General features: G+C 39.5%; 1 protein-coding gene and 1 long non-coding RNA gene across 3 annotated transcripts in view; one reads left to right on the top strand and one right to left on the bottom strand.

The window, feature by feature from the left end:
* The window catches only part of STARD13 (StAR related lipid transfer domain containing 13), a 188,948-nt gene extending 170,397 nt beyond the window's left edge, over nucleotides 1-18,551 (bottom strand). For both annotated transcript variants that reach the window (XM_030818543.1, XM_030818545.1), the window contains exon 1: nucleotides 18,257-18,551. In XM_030818543.1, the coding sequence (XP_030674403.1) occupies nucleotides 18,257-18,425 (169 nt within the window). In that variant the 5' untranslated portion in view covers nucleotides 18,426-18,551. The remainder of the gene's footprint in view (nucleotides 1-18,256) is intronic.
* On the top strand, nucleotides 10,242-14,304 carry LOC105738791. Its single transcript, XR_001114644.2, has 3 exons — nucleotides 10,242-10,623; nucleotides 12,386-12,581; nucleotides 13,940-14,304. It is a non-coding gene; the product is annotated as an uncharacterized LOC105738791 (long non-coding RNA).
* Nucleotides 18,552-21,556: the final 3,005 nt, after the last annotated feature.

Below are 21,556 nucleotides of genomic sequence, written 5' to 3'. Positions count from 1 at the left end.
TCCAGGTGGAACACAAACTCGAGTGCAGCAGTGTCAGCACACAGCTAAACTCTCTGTAGCGAGTGGGCCCTGGTTTTTCAAGGACAGTACACTTTCAGAAAAGGGAGAGGGTTCCATGTTCCCGGACTGGACCACCTATTCAAATTCGCAGGAAGACACATAAAAGGGCAAAAACTGATGAAGTCATAACCTCATGATTCCCCAGACAGCTAACAAGAAATCCTCCCTCAACCCCCCAGTAATGACAGGCATGGACACTTTCTGACAAAGGGATAGAAGCTGAAGCAATGGAACAATAAACCTTAAAACAACAACAACAACAAAAATAACAACCCAACAGTTATCATGAGAACTGAAACCTTCCACTGTGTCTCCACTCTCCCTACACAGATGTCCATCCCCGCACCTATGACATTCCTCAGAGCCTGTTTAAGGTCCACCCATCAAACTCTGGTGTGATTGTATTTGAATGCGTTGTTATATCCCAAGGACCTGAGAGCACCTGACACAGAGTAGCTATTTTACAAACAATCTTGTGAGTGAGCGAGTGAGTGAGTGAAAGACTAGTTTCCCCTGTACAGAAATAGAAAGACAATAAATGCACTTCATTTTCTGTAAGCCAGTGGGGTTACAACAAATTCAAGATCCAATGTTTTGAGTTTGGCAAAATGTAGTCAGATCAGAAGACTTAAAAGGCTGTCTTTGACAAGAAGCCAAGGGGATTCTGGCCATGGAAGATATGTTGTCTCTGCTGCTGGGCCGTCTCTTTCTTCTCAGCTGTGGAGGAGGCTGCAAATTAGAGGGTGGGGTGAAGGGTGCTGTCCCAGGCTTCTTCTGGGCTTATCTTACCACATCTTATGAGAGGAGTTGGGACCGTGTATTATTAGTTCCCAGTTAACTGTACTGCTAAGGCGAATGTCTGAAAGATTCTGTGCTTTGTTCTGGGAAGTTGGACTTGAAATATTAAGAGTAGGCATTATCAAAGGTTAGACACACTTCTGTCAACTTCATGCCAGAGATGAAGTTCATACACTGGACTTCTGGGGGTTGGTCTCATTTGTTTAAGGACAAAACTTATTATCTATCATACCAAGAGTTCGATAGCTATCTGCTTTCAAAGGTAAATACATTTGGCCAGAAAACTCCCTGCTAAAATTGCACAGTTTCTAAGCTGCCCTTGTCATACTTTTTCTTCCTCTGAGGATACTTTAAACACTCATTTCAGATCCACTAGGACTGTGGCTGTTCTTTAGCTTCCACTTTATGTATTTATCTAAGCTCGGGTATTTTCATCTTCCCCATAAGTAGTTCATCCATAGCAGAACTGGCCGTGTTGCTGATGGTTAATATCCTTTTTTGTTTTCCCTTTAAAGTAATACACATTGAGCCCTAAGTAAGAGCCGAGCTCTGTGATAAGCACTTCGCAGGCATGAGAACACTTCATTCTTAAAACAACTGTAGGCAGAAGATGTTGTTATTATTATTATTCCCATTTTAGACGAGGAAATAGGCTTATAGAGTTCCTGGAACTTACCCAAGTTCACACAGCACATCAGTGCTGGAACTAAGATTTGAACCTAGGTCCAGCTAACGCCAAAGCCATGCTTAGAGCAATGAACATGGCCTCTACAACTACAAGTTTCAGAAAATGTACAGCTTCTCAGAGCCAAACAAAAGAAACGTCTGAAAGATTCTTTCTCTAATAAATCAAGGTTCTGAAGTCTTAATAACTCCATGTCAGATTATTAGCATCAATCACAAAACATGGTAATTTATTTAAGTGGTGGTTTACTGAGCAGAGCCAGCTATAAACAAGAAATGTGTTCTGCTAAACCAAAGGCTGCCGGGAAGTTTGGAGGCACGAGAAGTTAGTCTCACCTTCTTGTGTAAGGAAGAAGTCAATGGAGAGTCTAAGCTTTTGTTGGAGCAAAAAATTTTGACAAGCCATTCCATGAGCTGGGTACTCCTCCGCCACATAAGCGCCTTCTTTCCTCATTCACATTCCCCTCAAGCTCCACTCAGGAGATAAAAAAAAGTCAGGATACCCAGACTTTCCAAATAATGACCAAATGGGTAGGGTGTTTACCAATTTTTGAAGACTTTCACATAAGTATCAGCTTAGTAACTACCCTTTTCCCTAAAAACTACCATCATCAGCGTACTCAGATATTTAAAGCAAACAAAATAATACTGATATAAAAACTATCAAACAAAACTCAAACACATTAAGGAATATGTTTATACACTGTGTGTTTCCAGCAACTTTCACCCTACTTTCCTAATACTTTCCAGCTCAGGCTGTGCTATGTAGGATGGCAGGGGAGCACCAGGCATCTCTCATCAGACAATGTGGGTGGTGTGACATCGGGGTCCTTAAGTCTCTTCAGAGTCAAACAGCCCGCTAAGACCACAATAAGTACTTGGAAGCCTCCAGCTAGACACCCACACCAGGCTCTTCTGCCTAGGAATAGCCAGCCACACAAACTCATGGCCTTAGGCAGTAAGCCCAATTGACATTTGGAAATTCATAACTTTGAAAGCTATGACTTATGACACTTGGACTTGTCATTGTCCTTCAGTCTATGACACAGTACCTTTCACTTTAAAAGGTTTTACTCTCCTCCTGCTGATGGGAAATTATTAAAGGTGAAACAATATTTATTAGCTGAGTAAAAATACAAAATATAATTCTTGACACCTCAGAATGAAGGTGAAAAATGAGAAAAAAGAAAAATAAGAAGGAAAACTAGAGTTTGAAATGACCCTAATTAATTATATATATTTGCTCACAGTGCATCAAATGTATAAAAAGAAGATTTAAAGTAAAGCTGAGAATTAGTCAAGTAGATGTTGCCCATTTGTGAACCGAATAAAAACAAAACAAGGCTGGACACAGTGGTTCACGCCTGAAATCCCAGCACTTTGGGAGGCCGAGGCGGGTGGATCATCTAAGATCAGGAGTTTGAGACCAGCCTGGTCAATCTGGTGAAAACCCATCTCTACTAAAAATACAAAAATTAGCTGGGCATGGTGGCAGGTGCCTGTAATCCCAGCTACTTGGGAGGCTGAGGCAGGAGAATTGCTTGAACCTGAGAGGCAGAGGTTGTGGTGAGCTGAGATCATGCCATTGCACTCTAGCCTGGGCAGCAGAGTGAGACTCAGTCTCAAACAAGACAAAACAAAAAAACCACAGAGTGGCACACTATTCCCATATTCTTGAGGAGTGATATGAATTATTATTCAAGGAAGAGAAGCAAATACGGTTATATTTTGGTGCAACTGAGGACAGCAAAGAGCTGGGTCTGGCTTTATATGGCACCTGTACGCAGGCAAGTTTAGTGACCCCTAACAGATGCCAGCATCTCTCAGGCACTCCAGAACAGAGCACCATGCCTTCCATTTGAATTGATTTCACATTGATTACTTTTTCCTCAATTATATTACAGAATAGCAGGAGCTAATATTATTTCCATTTCATAGATTCAAAAACTGAGGCATGAGAGGTTAATAAAAATATCGATGACTACCATGTTAGGACAAACGTGCTTGAGAACCCAGGCCTCCTGTACCCAGATTTCCCAAGCTTGCCATACAAACTAGGTCTCTCCCTCTACTGGGAACATAAGTGTTCTACTTAAGGCTCATATTATTCCTTTGTTTTCAAGGTTCATTTTCTTTCCCTGTGGAAGTTTTATAGTTGCATGTAATCCATGTGTCACGTTGTCTTATCCATAGTTTAGGCTGCTTATAATGGAGAAGCAACACCATCTATAGTAAAGGTTGTCTCTGGAAACCCAATTAGTGAAGAAAACCTCAAATCACATGCAACCAAGGACCCCCAAATTAACCTTTTCTCCTTAAAAATTCCCTTCCCTGCACACTCCCACAAGCACAGTCAGTTCATCAATCTCTTTATGTAAATAGCAGTCAAGAAGCCAGGGAGGAGGTCTGTTTATTATTTTTGATCCTGTTTTGCTTCTGGCAAAATTTCACAAACACCAGAAGTTGGCAGAACATTGATACTTTTTTCTGACTGGCTACTGTTCACTAGCTGCAAGTGCAGGGTACAACTGTAACTATTCTGGTCTACAGGCCTCAGCTATGACTGAGGACAGAATTGTAAAATCTGGAAGAAAAAAATCTCCACCCAAGACTTCTCTCTGAAAATGTGGATCCTCCTTTAATACACACTTTCCTTGCACTAGAGGATGGCTGAGTTCCAGATCCACTGTCTAGAGAACAACACAGGTCTTACCCAATTCCCACTTCACTCCTTGTACTCCCTAGCGTCAGAAAAGGTCCACTGTGAAGTCACAAGAGGCCCTGAGCTCTGTGGGCCCCAGGAGCCCCGGGAAAACTTGGGGGAGAAAGGGCATCCCACCCCAGCACTTTCTAGGAAGAAGGGCAGCATTTTGAAGGGTTGGAAGTAGAGAAAGGAGGTTGCAGGTAGAAGACCCCATACTTTCTGTGACGCCTATTCCTTAGGTAGGAACTTAGGAACCTCAGGTAGGTTAGGCACCATGCTGGATCCTGCCCTTGGGAATCCTGATGCCTTGGACATTTACTTTGGAAGCAGAGTTCTTGATAAAGAGCAGCCAGCCCTCAAGAGGGGAGTGGGAGGGTAGTTAGTATAGGATGGGCACGCAACTTTGCTGCTGGTGGCACAATGAGGTCCTCCAGCAACATGAGGGGTTGGTGAGGAAGGGAGAACCAACCAGGTCTATAATGATGGGAAAAAAAAGGGTAAAACATACAAATAAAAAAAAACTTCTTGGTTCCACGTAAACACGCCTACCTATAATTATGAAGATGACAGGGTTGCACAGTCAAGAATAACATGGGCTCCCAGATTGTCCAGACTTGAGTTCAAAGCTCTGTTCCACCTCCTACTCACTGTGTGACTTTGGGAAAGTTTATTTAACTCCTGGAGAATTTGTTTACTCATCTGTTAGGTCTTACTATGTTTATTTTCCAGATGAGTAAACTTAACTCTCAGGTCTTTATGAAAATTAAATAAAATAATAATATAGGTAGTGCTGAAAATAGTTCTTGGTACATTATAGTGGGTCCTCAACAAAAGTAGCTACAGGTTTAGTAACCCTTATCTGAAATGCTTGGCACCAGAAGTGTTCCGGACTTGAGATGTCTAAAAATTTTGGAATATTTGCATTATACCAGTTAAGCATCCTTAATCCCCAAATCTGAAATCCAAAATACTCCAATGGGCATTTCCTTTGAATATCATGTCAGTGCTCAAGAAGTTTCAAATTCTGAAGCATTTCAGACTTTGAATTTTCTGATTAGGGTTACTCAACCTGCATGAGTATATTGTTACTACTTTTTAAAATGTAAACATTTCAAAGGCTCAATATTGTGGTGAGAAATATAAAAGTCAAATGACCAATCCAGACCCAAATATTTCATCTAAGTACATCTTAAAGGTTAATAAACTCTGCTGACAACCTGCCTATCCATGACAAACCCTGACTCTTTTCATGGATGATTCAGTGGAAATACTCTCCCGTGGCCAGAGGCGTGGCTTGCCTGGGTCTCTGGGTGCAGCTGCACAGACTCAAGCAGCCTGAAGGAAAGGTGACTGACAGTTAATGATCTGAAAAGAACTTGTCTCAACTCAACGTCATTCCTGGCATTATCGAACAAAGCAATAAACCTCACAGAATGGAAGCTACAGTGTCCAGGGCCAGCTCTGCTAAGGTAACCAAAGACAGAGAAAGAGGCAAAAGTGACAGAAGAAACCCATGAGAAACCAACAGAAATATAATGGCTTTGGTAGAAATGCAATTATCAATTGGGAGGTAAGGAAGTAATTTTACTCTAAATGGGAGTTGGGGAGGAGGGAAAACTGGACTCTGAAACAATCTCTCTTTTACTAGTTAATGTTTTACAATTGCAGCTGCATGTCGCCAAGTTTCCTTATTATATCAAGTCAGTCTCCACTTATTGATAGCGCCTTCTTGGACAAATGTGTTTTTCCATACAACAAAACTCAATTCCAAAGGAATGATTCAGGAAAATGAAATCAGAAACATGTCAAAGTAGGAAAACTTGTCTATGCATTTTTCAGTTCTCTGAAAGATTTCAGAGGACAGAGATTCCTAATACAAGCCTATAATTTCATTGGACACCTGTCTTCAAAATGACAATGCATGTGGAATTGCTCCACAAACTGTCATGCACTACACCGGTGAAAGCATTAATATGATAATCGTTTTTCAGGGTTTCCAAGATACCATATGCAGACAGCCAATGTTTCATTCTACAAAACAAGGTTTTTGCAAGGCTCAAGATTAACATGTAACTTATGATGTATAAGACTGTACTAAAGGATGTTTCTATTCTTTCTGGAGGAATTTCTAAATAGAGGGGGACTTAAGAGTATACATATTCCATAAAATCAATAAAGCAAAAGAATCTACACTATTTAATTGTTAAGATTTTAGTCCATTAAACTCTAAGAATAAATTGCGACAAATTGATAGTGATCAGATTTGTAGGCAGTCTTTCATAGCTGAAGGATTCAATAAATATGAAGAATATTCCTCAATCAAAAGGAATGAAATCCTTAGAGGAAATGGGCAATTATAGTTTCTTAAATAATTTGTTTGAATTAGTACGAGAGCTTAGTTTTTAAGTTGTCAAGTGGGCATTAGAAAATTTACATGCATTTTATGGCACTTTTTTTCTGTTTCTCTCTACAAAGACATGTAAAACTGGAAAGGTTTACAAAATTAACAAAAATCTCAAAGTTAACCTCAGTTTAGAAAAATCACAAGAATTTGAGAGAGGAGTTGAGATTTTTTTAAAGATATACTCTTATTCTTTCATTCATTTTCTTTCAGCTTATGATGAATGTTTTCTCAGTATCCTATGCAGAAAACAGGTAGATACTAATATCGATCTTCAAGAGAGGGCTGTTATGAGTATTGAATAAGATAAAAACATGGAAGCAACCAGCACAATGCTGGTAAGCAGAGGCATATCATAAAAATCAATCTCTCATATTTTTTTGATGTAACAAATAAAATTGGGAAATAAATATTTGATTCATGTAAGAGGGGCCGAATTGCATCTCCCTAAAATTCATGTGTTGAAGTCCTTGATCCCAATACCTTAGAGTGTGAGTATATTTGAAGATAGGGCCCTTAAAGAGGTCATTAAGATAAAAGTGGATCATATGGATGGGCCCCAATGCAATACAACTGGTGTCTTTACAAGGGGAGATTAAGACACAGACACACACAGAAGGAAGACCAGGTGAAGATAGCAAGAAGGCAGCTGTCAGCAAGCCCAGGGCAGAGGCCTCCAAAGGAACCAACCCTGCCGGCACCTTGTTCTCAACTTCCAACCTCCAGAACTGTGAAATATATTTTTGGGATTAAGTCACCCAGTCTCTGGTACTTTATTACTGCAGCCCCAGCAAACTAAGACAGTCATTCAAAGCATTAGCATGTTTTATAATTTTTAAATTGTTTTCCATGACGAATGTAGCACTAGCCTTTGTGCAAATTGGCTTTCCAGAACCTCAGTTACAGGTTGATCCTTTCACCCCTCACATGATAGAAGAGAAAATGTAGATCCCGAAGACTTAGGTGACTTATCTAAGATCACCCCAACCTGGGTTTGGTGGCCTCCTGCTGCCATCACTGGAGGATCAAAAGTAGATATTGGATTGCTTTGAAAAGATGGCTGTTAAACGGATATTTGGGGTCTACGGAATACAGTTTTAAACCCAAATGTCCCATCTATTACCAATTAATGATGCTTGCCTCAGACTTCATTCCCACCCCCTTACCCCCACCAAGAACCTCCCAGCCCTTCAGTTTAATGTGAGGCACAGCCCCTTTCCTCCAGCACTCCTGCCCTCTCAACTTAGCATTTACCACCGAGTGCTTCCGAGAGCTAGGAACACTTCCTGCCAAGAACTGTCTCTTTCACTGCTACAAGGTAAAGTTCAACGGGCTTTACTATTTATCTATAAGACCTGAAGCCTGGCCTAAACCCACCATTTCAGGCCAGTTCAGGGCAACTTGAGAGAGAGCAACTGGTGTCCACAGGAAACCACAACTGGAAAAGGCAATGGTTTTCATTACAGTTTAAGAAAAAAAACCTCTTTTGTTTCAAATTTTCTGGAAGACCTGAGGACACACACAAAAAATGTGGCATTATGTATGTCTGCCATAGTAAACATGTTACAGAGTGTGTAACTTACTCAAACATAATTCACTCTTCAGTTGATGATGCAGCAGTTTGAAGGGTCATAGGTACATGGATGTTTAATAATCGTTTTGTCTGAAATTGAGCACTTAGTATGTGCCAGACACTGTGATCTGTGTTTAATTATAGTCTCTCATTTAATCCTTGCAATAACTCTGAGACAGTTGCTCTTTTAATGCCATTTTACCCACAGGGGAACAAAAGCTAAGAAACATTAAGTGACTCGTCCAAGGTCACTCCATGGGGATGACGTAGAGCTAGAGTTCAAATTCAAGTGTACATGACGCCAAAGCCCTGAAAATGCTCTAAATTAGAGTTATAGAAGTTTGGAGTTTGGGTTGATGGACAACATCCCTAAGACATTCTTGATTCCACAGGAATCAAGGCTATCTGTAATCACAGGGCTATTTGAAAAAGAGAAGAAAAGATGTCTTGAAATTCAACCAACATGTTTCAATTATTTGCTCCTAAGAACAACAGAAGTTTCAACATTCTGCCAACAGAGTAACTCCTGGAAGATTGGCACAGAAGAAGGCACAAGGTAAATACCCATCTCTGTACACCCCGTGCTACTGTGTCATGTGCTGCTCCAGGCAACTCCAGTGGATTGGCCACCCTGGCCAGTGATAACACATAAAAATTCCACTCAGCATTAGGACCAATAGATAATGAACACAGTCAGTGGAATTCCTTTGCAGGCTTCTTCAAGATATTCTGCAAGACTGATTTCCCTTCTTCTTGCCAAGATTTTTTCCTCCTTCTTCTAGAAAGTCAGTGATAAAAATATTTCAGCAGCTTTGTCTGCCTTAGATCTTCCACCTAAAAGTACAGCAAGTGGAATGGAATGCTAATATGAGGATCCAAATTTTCAGGGAAGGAGGTCAGTAGACTTTCCTATCTGAAAGACACCAATGGTAAAGATGAAGGTGGTTTGATGATTAAGAACCTATTAAACATAATGCATGGGTTTACAGAAGTCCAGACAGTAAGGGCCTTGCAGTGGATTTCATGCTCTATTTTGAGAAATGCACGTAGTGGGAAATGTGTTGTGTCCCTCAAAGCATCTGGAGAAGATTCTTTAATTTTCTCAAATAAGAACTCCAGTCTATTTGAGTGAGAATGGTTGGAATATCATTACTGCAGGATTTGTGAATCATTCTTATTTCTTATAATAATTTTACATATTATACGTAACTTCAGGGTAGTATAACTCTCAGAGGAAAACGTGATTTTATGACTATACATACTTTTTGTATCCAGTGTGTTGTTTGGTGAATATAAATGTATATGAAATGCTACTGTTCACTCATAGAGATTGAATACTAATCAAAGCTTCCTGCCATCCATATGTATGATTTTCAGAATTAAGCAGGAAGGGGAGAGTTGGAATGCAGGAAGAGAATGCCTACTTCAGCTCGAAATCCTGACATGTAAATTAGGTACTTGGTGACTGCCAAGTTCCTTTCCAATTTCTCTGCATTGTTTCGCCCTTGTGTTTTATCCAACTGTTAGGAGGCAAAGCAACACAAATCATTTGTATTTTAGTCAGCTCTGCCTCTGTCAGACCTTTAAAATTCTCAGGATTCCTATGCTGTGTGAGGAAAATCATTTGACAGTCTAGCCAGACACTGTAGATCTATTTCTATTGATTTTCTTTTGCTAACAGCATTAGCATTTTCTGTAATTTTGAAGTTATTTTCCAAGTTCTCCATTTATTTTAGATCCTAAGCTTCTGAAAAAGAGAGAGAGAGAGAGAGAGAATTCATGTCTTTTCAAACAGTAGTATATAAATTTTCATGGTACTCAGTCTTGCCCTAGACTGCACCAGTCCAGAATAAGCACCATGGTCTTGTGTGACTTCACAGTGTGGCGGCTTGGGCTAGGCAGTATGGTAATTCCCTATGCATTCTGTTGGAGCTTTTGGATGTTGTGTGATTTCTGTCCAGAAGCGTCATTCATAATGTGAATGCTAATGTGTATCTCTTTGCCAGCAGGAGGAAAAACATCTGAAGAATATATTTGTAGACTTCCTGGAAATTGATAAGTTGTCTCCATCACTAAAGCAAGCAGATTTTACTAATTAGAATTATCTACATAATTTTACTTCATTCACTTCTTTCTGTCATACTAGGAGAGCCTTTATATAACCAAAGATATTTTTGGACCATGAATTCGGAAATTCTCGGAGCCGCCCATCAGTGCCTGAGCTTCAGTGAGTCCATTTCCCACGTCACCTACGGCAAAGGAGAATCTGAGACTTCTGAAGAGTTTCTTGCTTCTTTCCTGTGGGGCAGTGACTCCACTTCCCAGCAGTAATGGAATATCCTGAATTAGCTACATTAATGTTAGAACAATTTGGACCTCACCGAGGACTTCAACTACATTATGGTAAGACAAAGCCAGAGCTAGAAGGCAATAATTTCTTCCTTCTGGCTCAACAGTACCTATCTTGTAGAGTTATTTGACGAATGGTTGTATTCTTGATGTTATAATTATTAACTCTGCCCATATACCGACTCAGCTTTCTGTTCTGCCTACCCAAGATAGAAACTTTGTGTGGTTGTTAATTTTCATAAAAAGATGGTCATCTGGCCTTTACTCAGTTGACTTTTAAAGTATTTGTGGCTGGCCTTTTTGGAAAACATAGAATACTTGCAGTGTTACTCTCCAAAACACAACTTCAAAGTATCTACTGCCAAATCTACGCAAGAAGTATATTCGAGAGAATTATCTAAAGGAAGCGTAGGCCACATACTCTCCTAGATCAGCATTTCCAAAGTGTGTTCCCCAGGGAAAGCTGGTTTTGCAATATGTGACTTCCCAGTATCCTGTGAAAAGTGGTTTCAAGATGAAACATACCAGTTTAAACACAGTTAAACTACTTTGTGCAAGATTTTCCTGAGCCTTTCATAAGTCTGAATTTCCAAGGGTAAGGGAATGTAGCATTTCCAAAAATGACTTAACCACAGAAATGTTTTCTCCCTTGAATGTCTGTCTAATGGGCCTAGTGTTCTGTGAAGCAGACTTATAGAAATTGCCTGTGGATAATCTCCATGCTATTTCTAGGTTAAGACAGAGAATCTGAAGACTGCATACCTGACCTCTTGTTTTTACCTACCCACCCACCCACACCCAAATATTTCTACTGGACTATAATTTATTGTGACACCCCCACTTCCACTGCAGGGTGTTATAAGAAATGAGACTCACTACTGAATTCACAGCAGGCATGGTCGAAGGCACCATTCAGTATAGCTTGCAGTGTTCCCTTTATGAGATTTGTATGAGAAATTCCTCTCCTAGGTCAAGTTCTTGGGAGAAAATTCTCCCAAAGAGCAAGTCCCAGGAAAAGCTTGGCTGGTAAGTTCCTACCGTAAGAACAGGGAAAAACTTCCCTTGGTTTCGTTTTCCTCTTCACGTACATCAGGGAAGCTCAAGCCAAATTTGCAGCCCATTTTTGATAATTATTCAAGGCCTTACATGTTATATTTCCATGTAATATATCTTCCTAGTTTTACCTCATTAATTGGCCAACATTTCTCTTTTCATCAGATTTATCTTTTTGCAATCTTTAGTTATATACTCTTCTATAAATGACCTCAAATCCTCTAGGTAATGAGGTGGAATGTAAATTAATATATAGTATCTTTCCCCATACCAAAATCATATTTCAATTGCTCCAAGGGAGACAGCAAATATTTTTTATGTGGTCTTTAGTTCATTCAAATATCTGGTATGCAGTTCATGGTCAGGTTCTCCCATCTTCTTAAGTCTTCTTGATCACCTCACTACCCTGATGTCATAGCTAATGAAACACAGAGAAGGTGTGTATTCTTGTTAATGACATGTCTCCACTAAATCTCCATCTATTTATGTCCTTTTATATAAGAGTTTTGCCAAAACCCACTTATCATTTGTTCTCTTTTTAAATCTGCTTTGAGTCATCAATTGATACTGTTAAGACCACTAGTAATGACTGTTTTTTCTAACTTGTGTTTCTGTGTCCATGATTAATTTGCTAATGAAGTGAGGAATTTTGCATTATAAGAGTTGACCATTGTCTAAAATTTGCTAAGAACTAATGTACTGATGATTGGGGAAGGTGGGAGAGGGAAAGACATTTAAAAAAATGAATCTTTTTTTACTTAAGCTAAAGTTACAGAATCCATATTTGGCAACTGTCTGCATCTGAACAACAGAAGTTTCAACATTCTGCCAACAGAGTAACTCCTGGACGATTGGCACAGAAGAAGGCACAAGGCAAATACCCATCTCTGTACACCCTGTGCTACTGTGTCATGTGCTGCTCCAGGCAACTCCAATGGATTGGCCACCCTGGCCAATGTGTGAGTTATAAAGCAAGGATGTGTAGCTGTTGAACCTACAATTTGGTTAAACTCTCAAGTTTTATATGTTTACAAGCATATTGTCCTTTTGTTAATTTCCTCCCAGTACTCATTTCTTGACTTCTTTTAGTTTTACTATGTAGTAATTTTTAAAATGTTATTCAAAGTTAGTTAATTTAATTCACTTAGCAGATTTTCCTGTAATTTTGGTTAAACAGTATCCTTTCTGTACAGGCCCTCCAAACACCAGCACTGAGTAGAAAGAGGCTCTGATTCATGAAATGTGAATTTATGACAGTTGCCACTCTTAAAAAAAAAAAAACAAACAGACAGAACTTGAGCAATACATGACGGATGCATTCTCAGCCTGCTTCCTGTGTTCCATCTGTCTTTCTGCCAGTGCATTCACCCTCCAGGTTTGAAAGTAGCCGGGTAAGAAAGTACTAAACATAGAGAAAGGGCAATTCCAAAAGAACAAATGATTGTTTAATTTAGGCTGACATTACCCAGTTGCTGGGGGTATGGGCCATGGGGATGGGCCACGTTCACCACTTAGGTTGGGCAAATTCCCAAGATGCCTTTTGACACAGTAATGAGGGGGAATACATCATTCATGCCCACTGGCATTCTCTGGGGAAATTTTTAAAAGGCAGTATATCCCACTCTAGTTGAGTTCAAATCAGGTGCCATATCTACTTAAAAATAACCTCAGATAGAATGGCAACTCAAATGACAGTCTAACTTTCACTACTTTCTTGGTAGTGAAACTTTCTACATTCCACATTTTCTATCAAGAAAAGAAAGAGGTTGTATTGTGAGGTAAGAGGCACAAACACAGACTTCCTTCAGTCCCTGCAATCCTTGCTATAGGTCAGGCATCAAGACAATTCTACTTTACAGGCCTGGATTTTGGAGAAAGAAAGGTGTTTAGTATAATTATAGTTATACTGACATTTAAATAGTCCACCATACTGAACTTCCTAACATTCCTATTACATTGATATTAATGAAAGCATTACACAGGTTTCAAGGAAGCATGTCTGGTATATGCTGAATGACGTAATAAGAAAAATGTAAATATGCATTGACTTTGTCTTAAGGTAATACCTGCGATTGCAGAATCCTAGAATGTAGAGATGATGGGAACTTCAGAGATTCTTTAATCCAAAATCTTTATTTAATGGAAGAAGGGAAAAAGGTCTAGAGAAGCTGTGACTTCTCTCAGATCACACAACAAATTAGTCGCAGAGGTAGAACAAAAACCTAATTTCCACTTTACCATTTCCTTGAGAAACTGTAGAACAACTGTAAGCCACTGATATATTCCACATAATAAAGCTGCTCTGTTGCCTTTTTAGGTTCTAGCATGTTAGGTTTATGTCCCCCTGCTTTCTACAATCCTGTTCAAAGAGTTGCTGACGTAACCACAGAAAGAATTCCAGAACATGAGACACAGAATAAACTTGAGCAATCATAGTCCATCCACTTCATTTTCTCATCGAAAACCAAAGGTCCAGTGAAGCTCTGGAACTCAACGCTGTAAAGGAGCAAAGGAGCATCTATACAGAGCCTGGATGCCTGTCTCCTTATCCTACTTCAGCGGACTTGACTGCAATCTGGATTATGCTGTTTTCTAAGCATTTAAAATAAAATAAAAAGTGTAATAGTGTGATAAGTTCTTTCACAAAGCAAGTAATCACATTTATGTTTCTACTTATATTTGGGTTTTCCAAATATGTGTGTGGGTGTGTGTGTGTATGTAGACTTTAAACATGGTGCATCCATCATGTTGCACTAAATCAAAACCACCAAATAATGACGTAGAACCAATAAATCAAAACCATCAGATAATGACATAGAAATCCAATTCTCCCACCTCAAACCCATTAAGATAGCTACTAATAAAAAACCAGAAAGTGAAATGTAGTATAAATACACAATGGAATATTATCCAGCCTTAAAAAGGAAGGCAATCCTGCCACGTGCTATAACATGGATGAACCTCAAAGACATTGTACAAAGTGAAATAAACCAGTCACACAAAGTGAATCACTGTATGATTTCACTTACATGAGGTACTTAAAGTAGTCAAATTCATAGAGACAGAAAGTTGAATGGTAGTTGCCAAAGGCCGAGAGGAGGGAGGAATGAGGAATTCTTGTTTAATGGGTATGGAGTTTCAGTTTTGCAAGATGAAAAGAGTTCTGGAGATGGATGGTGGTGATGGTTGGATATTATGAATTATGAATGTATTAAATACCACCGAACCATACATTTAAAAATGGTTAAGATGGAAAAAATGATGTATTGTGTATTTTATCACAATAAAAAAAATTAGAAAAAAGTCCAATTCTCCCTTTCCTTGGCCTAACATGGTCTTCCACCACCCCCAGCATCCTCTCTCCTATCCACTCCCAAGCACCAGTCAGTGAGACAAATAAGGACCATTATTATTTCCATTCTCTCTCTCTACAACAATTTCCCTATTGATTCAAGCAAGAATGTGGGGTAGGGATTATGGGCAGTATGACTTATGATAAACTTTCACTCTGCAAAACAACACCCTCTTTTAAACATCTTATCTCTTTTGAAATGGAATTGCAACCCCAGAACTAAAAAACAGGCTAGAGAAATGATGCATGTATGTTTTGATGTGTACCCTAAGATGAGCAAGTTTAGATTCATCCTGGGTTTGGGTAATGAATTCTGATTCTATCCATCATCAAAGATTCCTTTATTTCTCCTCTTTGTTTTTCCTCCCCATGAGTGTATCTGCTGTTGAATCATGTGCACGCCATTCAATGATTATCTCACTATAATGAGGTCAGTGGGGAGCAACTTACTCGTTTCCACTGTTCCCAACAACCATGAGAAATTATAAGTAATGATGTCTTAAATCAAATTAACATAATTCTAAATCTTAAAGATCTAAAGCAGAATAATGCAAACAATTTTAGTGATGTGGCTGTCACTTTAAGATACTAACCTGTAAACTACAGAAAATAATGCTGTCATTAATTTTATTTGCACACGATTAATGGAATGATTAAAAGCTGTTAGTGGCAGGGCACAATGGCTCACATCTGTAATCCCCGCACTTTGTGAGTCTGAGGTAGGAAGATCGCTTGAGCCCAGGAGTTTGAGACCAGCCTGTGCAATATAGTGAGACCCTGTCTCTATAAAAAAGTTTTAAAAATTAGCCAGGCATGGTGGCACACTCCTGTAAGTCTCAGCTACTGAGGAGGCTGAGGTGGAAGGATCACTTGATCACTTGAGCCCAGGAGGTCAAAGCTGCAGTGAACTATGATCACGCCACTGCACTCTAGCCTCAGCGACAGAGTAAGACTCTGTCTCAAAAACAAAAAGAAAACAAAGCTGTTAGTAAAATAACTTGACATGCTGTGTTATTGGGTAGTGACTGTTTAAAGAGAATAAAACATTTAGCACTTTGCTTCCACTAGAGAAATATAACTTGACAGGAAATTTCATAATGAGTGACCTATTCTGGTCCTATAATAATAGTGCATTGCTGTATCCTGAGTAGAAAAGTCTAAAAAGTCTCTAGTATATTATATAATCCAAAACTCAATCATAGGTTCAGTACTTTAGCACTCATTATAAAAACTAAAAAATAGTCTAGTGTATTGCAGAGCATGGACTGTCAAGCTGTATTCAATTATCAGTTCCTACTGGGTGAGCTTGGATAAGATGCTTGAACTCTGTGTGCCTCTGTTTTCTCATCTGTAAAATGGGCATAATAAAAAAAATTAACTACAATGATTTTGGTACACTGTAACTGTTTAATCCACATTCTCTGCTATTACAGTAAACCAATCTTCTAATACAGTAAACTCAATAAAATTGTTTCGCATTGCTTTCTCATTGTCTTACTAAAGAGTTGTATGATGTTAACACATAATGATTTCTGAATCACAAGACTGTTGGAAATCTTTGTTGCTTCCCTGTGATCTTAACTGTCAGTTTTAAGTGTTAGGCATTCATTGACTTCAAACACTCCATTGCCCAGTATAAAAAAGAGGGAATTCTCAAATTATCTAATTAGACAAAAATGAAACATAAACTGAGGGTGCCCATATGTCTGTGTGACAGGGCACGTTCAATGATAGCGCATGTGTTCACAACTTCAAATCTTGAATGGAAAAATAACCCTCATTCCAAAAAGAACATAAATAATATTTAAATAAAATCAATTATTGTAAATACATCTAAGGAGGTTTGCAAAGCAATTTCAGCTAGTTCTATGCAATATTTCTAATATGATATGCATGCTGAAAAACATTTATATCTTGTAGATGATAGCGCATCATTAAGCCTTGGTGTTCATAAAGATGATGGCATTTGGAAAGGCACCATTGTCAGAAATTTCTAAAACCAAAGTGGAGCTGGTTTTAATTCTAAGTCTAAAGTATTTTTAAATCTAGCCACAGGGAAATAATTACTTTTGTTTCTATTCAATCAAGACCTGCACACAGAGTTTATGGAATGACATAATATCCTTCCTGAAATCAGACCAGCATGTAGGAAGGACCAGCATCCTTCACACATAACTAGTTCCTGAACCTTTACAAACAAATCCTAATTTCCAAGGAAACAATCTCATCAAATGCTGCCCACTAGAATACATATTGTTCTTTTTGGAAACATTACAATAAGATTTTCATGATTAGAAACCCCAACTTCCTCTCTAATATTCAATATAATCTTAAACTTATTTATTTAAGTGGAAACTGTATTTTTATAAAGGCTCTAAAAATTCCTGGTTAACTTATTTAGCACCAATATAATAATTTCTTTTTTGTAGTCTAGGAGGAGGGTGATCATTGACTGACTGTAAACGTGTGTGTTAGGGGCTTCTTAGGAACGTTCATCTTTCTACTTTCTACTGATATACTCTATAAGGAGCATGTTTTAAATTTTTTTTTTTTTGAGACTGGTAAATTTTGGTAATGTCCAGACTTCCAGGCTGGTATTTTGGGGGGCTGAGAATAAAAAGAATATCAAGCAGCTTATAATCAATATTCTCTTCTCTTTGCATTAGGAAGCTGGAGTTTTGTGTGCAGGTTAAGGGATTTGTTTTGAGATGAACGAACACCTTAATTCTTTACCAGGAAAACAATATTAACACATCTGTGGCAACTGCTGATATAAACATACAAACAGGAAGAGAATGCGATTCTAGTGCTTAGCCTGGTGGCCTTTAGAACAAAATTCTTGCTTTCCTCCTCTTCACTAAGGATGTTCGAAATACTCCGGGCAGGGTGGACATTAGTCCCTTGCCTCCTCCCTAATGAAATAAACAAGTGTCCACATTCTAAATGTGACGGAGTGTGAGGAAACTGCAGAAAAGCTCCTAAGATACACACTGAGTAACAGTTCTCATCTGTTCTGTAGACACACGTCAGTTTGGGAATTTATGATTCACTGTCCCACCGTGAAGTTTTCTGTGCACTTTATGTTGAGCTATGTGGCAGCTAAGGACTGTCCTGTTTGCTGAAAACTGCAGCCTAAAGTTATTTTTCAAAGTTACAGGTAGTGTGGCATAGAAATCCATATGTTATAAAGTGGAAACAAACAAACAAACAAAACTGGGTTAGCGTGAAATAGAGCCAACAGAAATCAGAATGAGCAACAGCCTTCCACTGCCGGCCACTCACCTTGTTGAATTTTAGTCACTAGCTGATGGCGTGCTAGAATCCGGCTCATCCTGTAAGGAGAGCGTCTTGTAGTCTGATCAAATCGCAAGTACATCTCCTGGCCCTCAGGTGTCATGGAATTTAGGTAGTAGCAGCCTGAGGCTGGGGTCCTGGGCACCTGACTGAACATCTCGGCAGATTTCCTATTGCCACCTCAGTCTGCCTGTGGCTGTTCCCGTCTGTCTCCAGTCTCAGTCAAAGAGCAAGGCACCCAGCCCAGGACAGCTCAACAGACCCAGCGATTTTTAAAAAGAAAGAGGAGTGCCAAAGCCACAACTCAGAATTCCAACCCCCGGGGCCCTCACGTGACCTCGGCAACCAATGAGAGGAACAGAGGAAAATGGGAACGTTCGCAGTCAGCCCTGAGCCCCGTCCGGAGGCAGTTCCAGCCGCCAGGGTCCCTCACACAATGCTGAAAGCAAAACACACGTATTTGACGTGCCTCAGAGCTGACGAAGCACCCAAAAGCAGCCCTCACTAAAGGAGTTAAAAGAAAAAGAGAGAGGGAAGGGCAAAACCAGTAGAAGACAAACAAGTCCAGGGCTCAGGAAACTTTTCAGGCTGTCAAAGTTAGAGAAAGCTCCTTCGCTTTCTACAGGGCAGCTGCAGCCAGGTAAAAGATGGACCTGATAAATCTCTTAAATTTAAAAAACAAAACAAAACAAAAACTACTTCAAACAAGCATCAACAGCTGAGCGTAAGCCACCACCTTCGTTATGAAGAAACAACTCAAATAAAAACTTTTCCAGTGAAAAATAAACTTCAAGGGCTTTCACACCAGGAGTGAATACATCACAGATCCTGACCCTCACGTGATGGGAATTGGAGGGCTCTTACAGATAAGATGCAGAGAGGCAAAGTACACACGCGTTACGTATTAAGCATCCGTTCCTCTTTGATTTCTCTACTTCCCCAATTTTTAATCATCCAGAGGTAAAACACTTAGAAAGTGCCTATCACATTTAAGACACTGAATCATTTAAGACAAGAATCACTGCAGAAGTTGCAAAGATACTTCAAAGATACTGTCATCAACCTGCTAAGGACCCACTGAGAAGTTATACAAAAGCTTCTAACATGAGGCCATATATATGTCTCAAAAAGGACGCAAACACAATGCTAGGTAAGCAATATTATTTTTGACTGGGGTGATGATTGCAAGCCAGACAGAGAAAGAGACATTTGGATAGGCTTTTTAAAATGGGGGGAATTCTGATAGGCAGGGGCTGGGGAGGGCTTTGCAAGAGACTCTAGCTACCCATGTGTGCAGATCCAGAACCAGAGTATATGGTTTAAGCAAACTGCTAGTAATTCAGTTTGGCCATATCTGAGTGTATATATGTATATATATATATGTCATTATAATTTTCCCTGTTTTTCTTCTTTAACATTGTTCGATCTGAAGAGAAAAAGTCCACAGAAAACATGTTATCGAATTCTGAGCCTGGGGCTGAATGAATAAAGTTCTTTGATAAAAAAAATACATGACCAAGTTGCTTCTACATTTGGCTGACTGAAACATAGCCTGGCTGGGAATTTATAGTCTAATAATGAGAAATTATTTCTAAATTATTTCCAAATTAAAAGTTTAACAGGATTTAAATTAGGACTTTGATTCTTCTTACTCTGGCTCTCTGAGGCCCATTAGCCTTAACAACTTTCCCTGCGGGAATTGTTGCTAGCCTGATTCTGAGAAGCAGCTGTCTTGCGTCTTGCGTCTTGCGTCTTGCGTAACTGCCCCACTATGTGAATAAACAAGTTAAGCACGATCTCTGTGGCCCAGCATGTGACAATTGCCTACTATCTCACGTAGTTGGTAATTGTCAGCCTCTTCGGATGGTTACACAAGAGTCAGCATGTCTTTGTTTTCAGGTTGGCTTCACGGCAGGAAGGGAAAGAAAGACCTATGGGGCCATATTGTGCACTTTCCATTCTTATTTAGGATTTGAGCAGCAGCTTTTCCTGTTCCATAGCATCGTTTGTGGACGGTGAAAGGGATCTGAGACCTAACGAACTGCTCGGCAGAAGCGTGGATGTGAATGGAGAAAGGTCGAGCACCATATTGCAAAGTTGGCTGCCTGGAAGGTTCATGAGCCCAGCTCAGTCCGCACTGGTGGCCGTCCGATTGAGGTGCTTGTATCAGCTGCTTTGGGCACATGCTTTCGGCTTGATGGTCCAACACTGGGAGCATCTATGTCATAACTTTTTGTTCAAGGCAGACACTTGGTGGTTATCCCTTTTTTACTGGGAGAGAATGGAAGGAGGGTGGAGAGAGAAAGAAGAGGGGAGCATGGGACTTGAGAACATTGAACATGTTCTGGGAAACCAAGTAAAGGTGAGGAAAAGGTAAAAAGGTAACGGTGAGGAAAAAATACGTAGCTTTTTATAGCTTTGGATAGCACTGAAAGTTAGACCGGCCATTTCCAATGCCAACCTTGCAGTTCATTGCTGAGTTGGCTGCATTCTATTACAAAAACAAGTGGAATGATTCTTCCTGAGAAGGATTGCAGTGTGTCAAGGCGAGGTTACTAGATAAAACAATAACAACGACAATAAAACTTACATTGTCTCCTTTTTGCATAGTCATGAATGTGTTGAAAGTTCTGGGGTGTCTGGTTCTGAAAACATTAAGATCATAAGTTTGTATTTATGACTATATATAGTATTTCATTAAAATAATCTTGGCAATAAAGAGCAAGAATTGAACTTATTTATTTGTTTTAAAGATGGTGCCTCACTCTGTCTCCCAGGCTGGATTGCAGTGGCGCAATCAGAGTTCACTGTAGTCTCCAACTCCTGGGCTCAAGTGATTCTCTTGCCTCAGCCTCTCAAGTAGCTGAGACTCCAGGTGCACACCATCACACCTGGCCAATTTAAAAAAAAAAAAAAAAAGTTGTAGAGATGGGGTCTCTCTTTGCTTCCTAAGCTGATGGCAAACTCCTGGCTTCCAGCGTTTCTCCTGCCTCAGCTTCCCAAAGTGGTAGGATTACAGGCGTGACCCATCACACCTGGCCCTACTTCTTTTTTTTTTTTTTAAAAAAAGGAATTTTTATTCCCTAATTTAAAAAAAAGCCAACTTAAAATGAAGCCTCATTTTTTCAAAAAATCAGCCAGCATTTTAATAAGGGGCTCTAGGAAGTATCACATATCAACATTTGGTTTTCTGTACGCATATACAGGGCTGCTAAAGTTTTATTTCATAGTTCAAGTAGTATCTATAAATTCATGTACCTGCTCACCATGTTTTTGTCATTTTGTATT

The sequence above is a fragment of the Nomascus leucogenys genome, chromosome 9 (genome assembly GCF_006542625.1).
Source record: "Nomascus leucogenys isolate Asia chromosome 9, Asia_NLE_v1, whole genome shotgun sequence".
Lineage (NCBI taxonomy): Eukaryota > Metazoa > Chordata > Mammalia > Primates > Hylobatidae > Nomascus > Nomascus leucogenys.
Note: the sequence above shows the minus strand (reverse complement) of the source record. Positions and strands in the feature narration are given on the sequence as shown.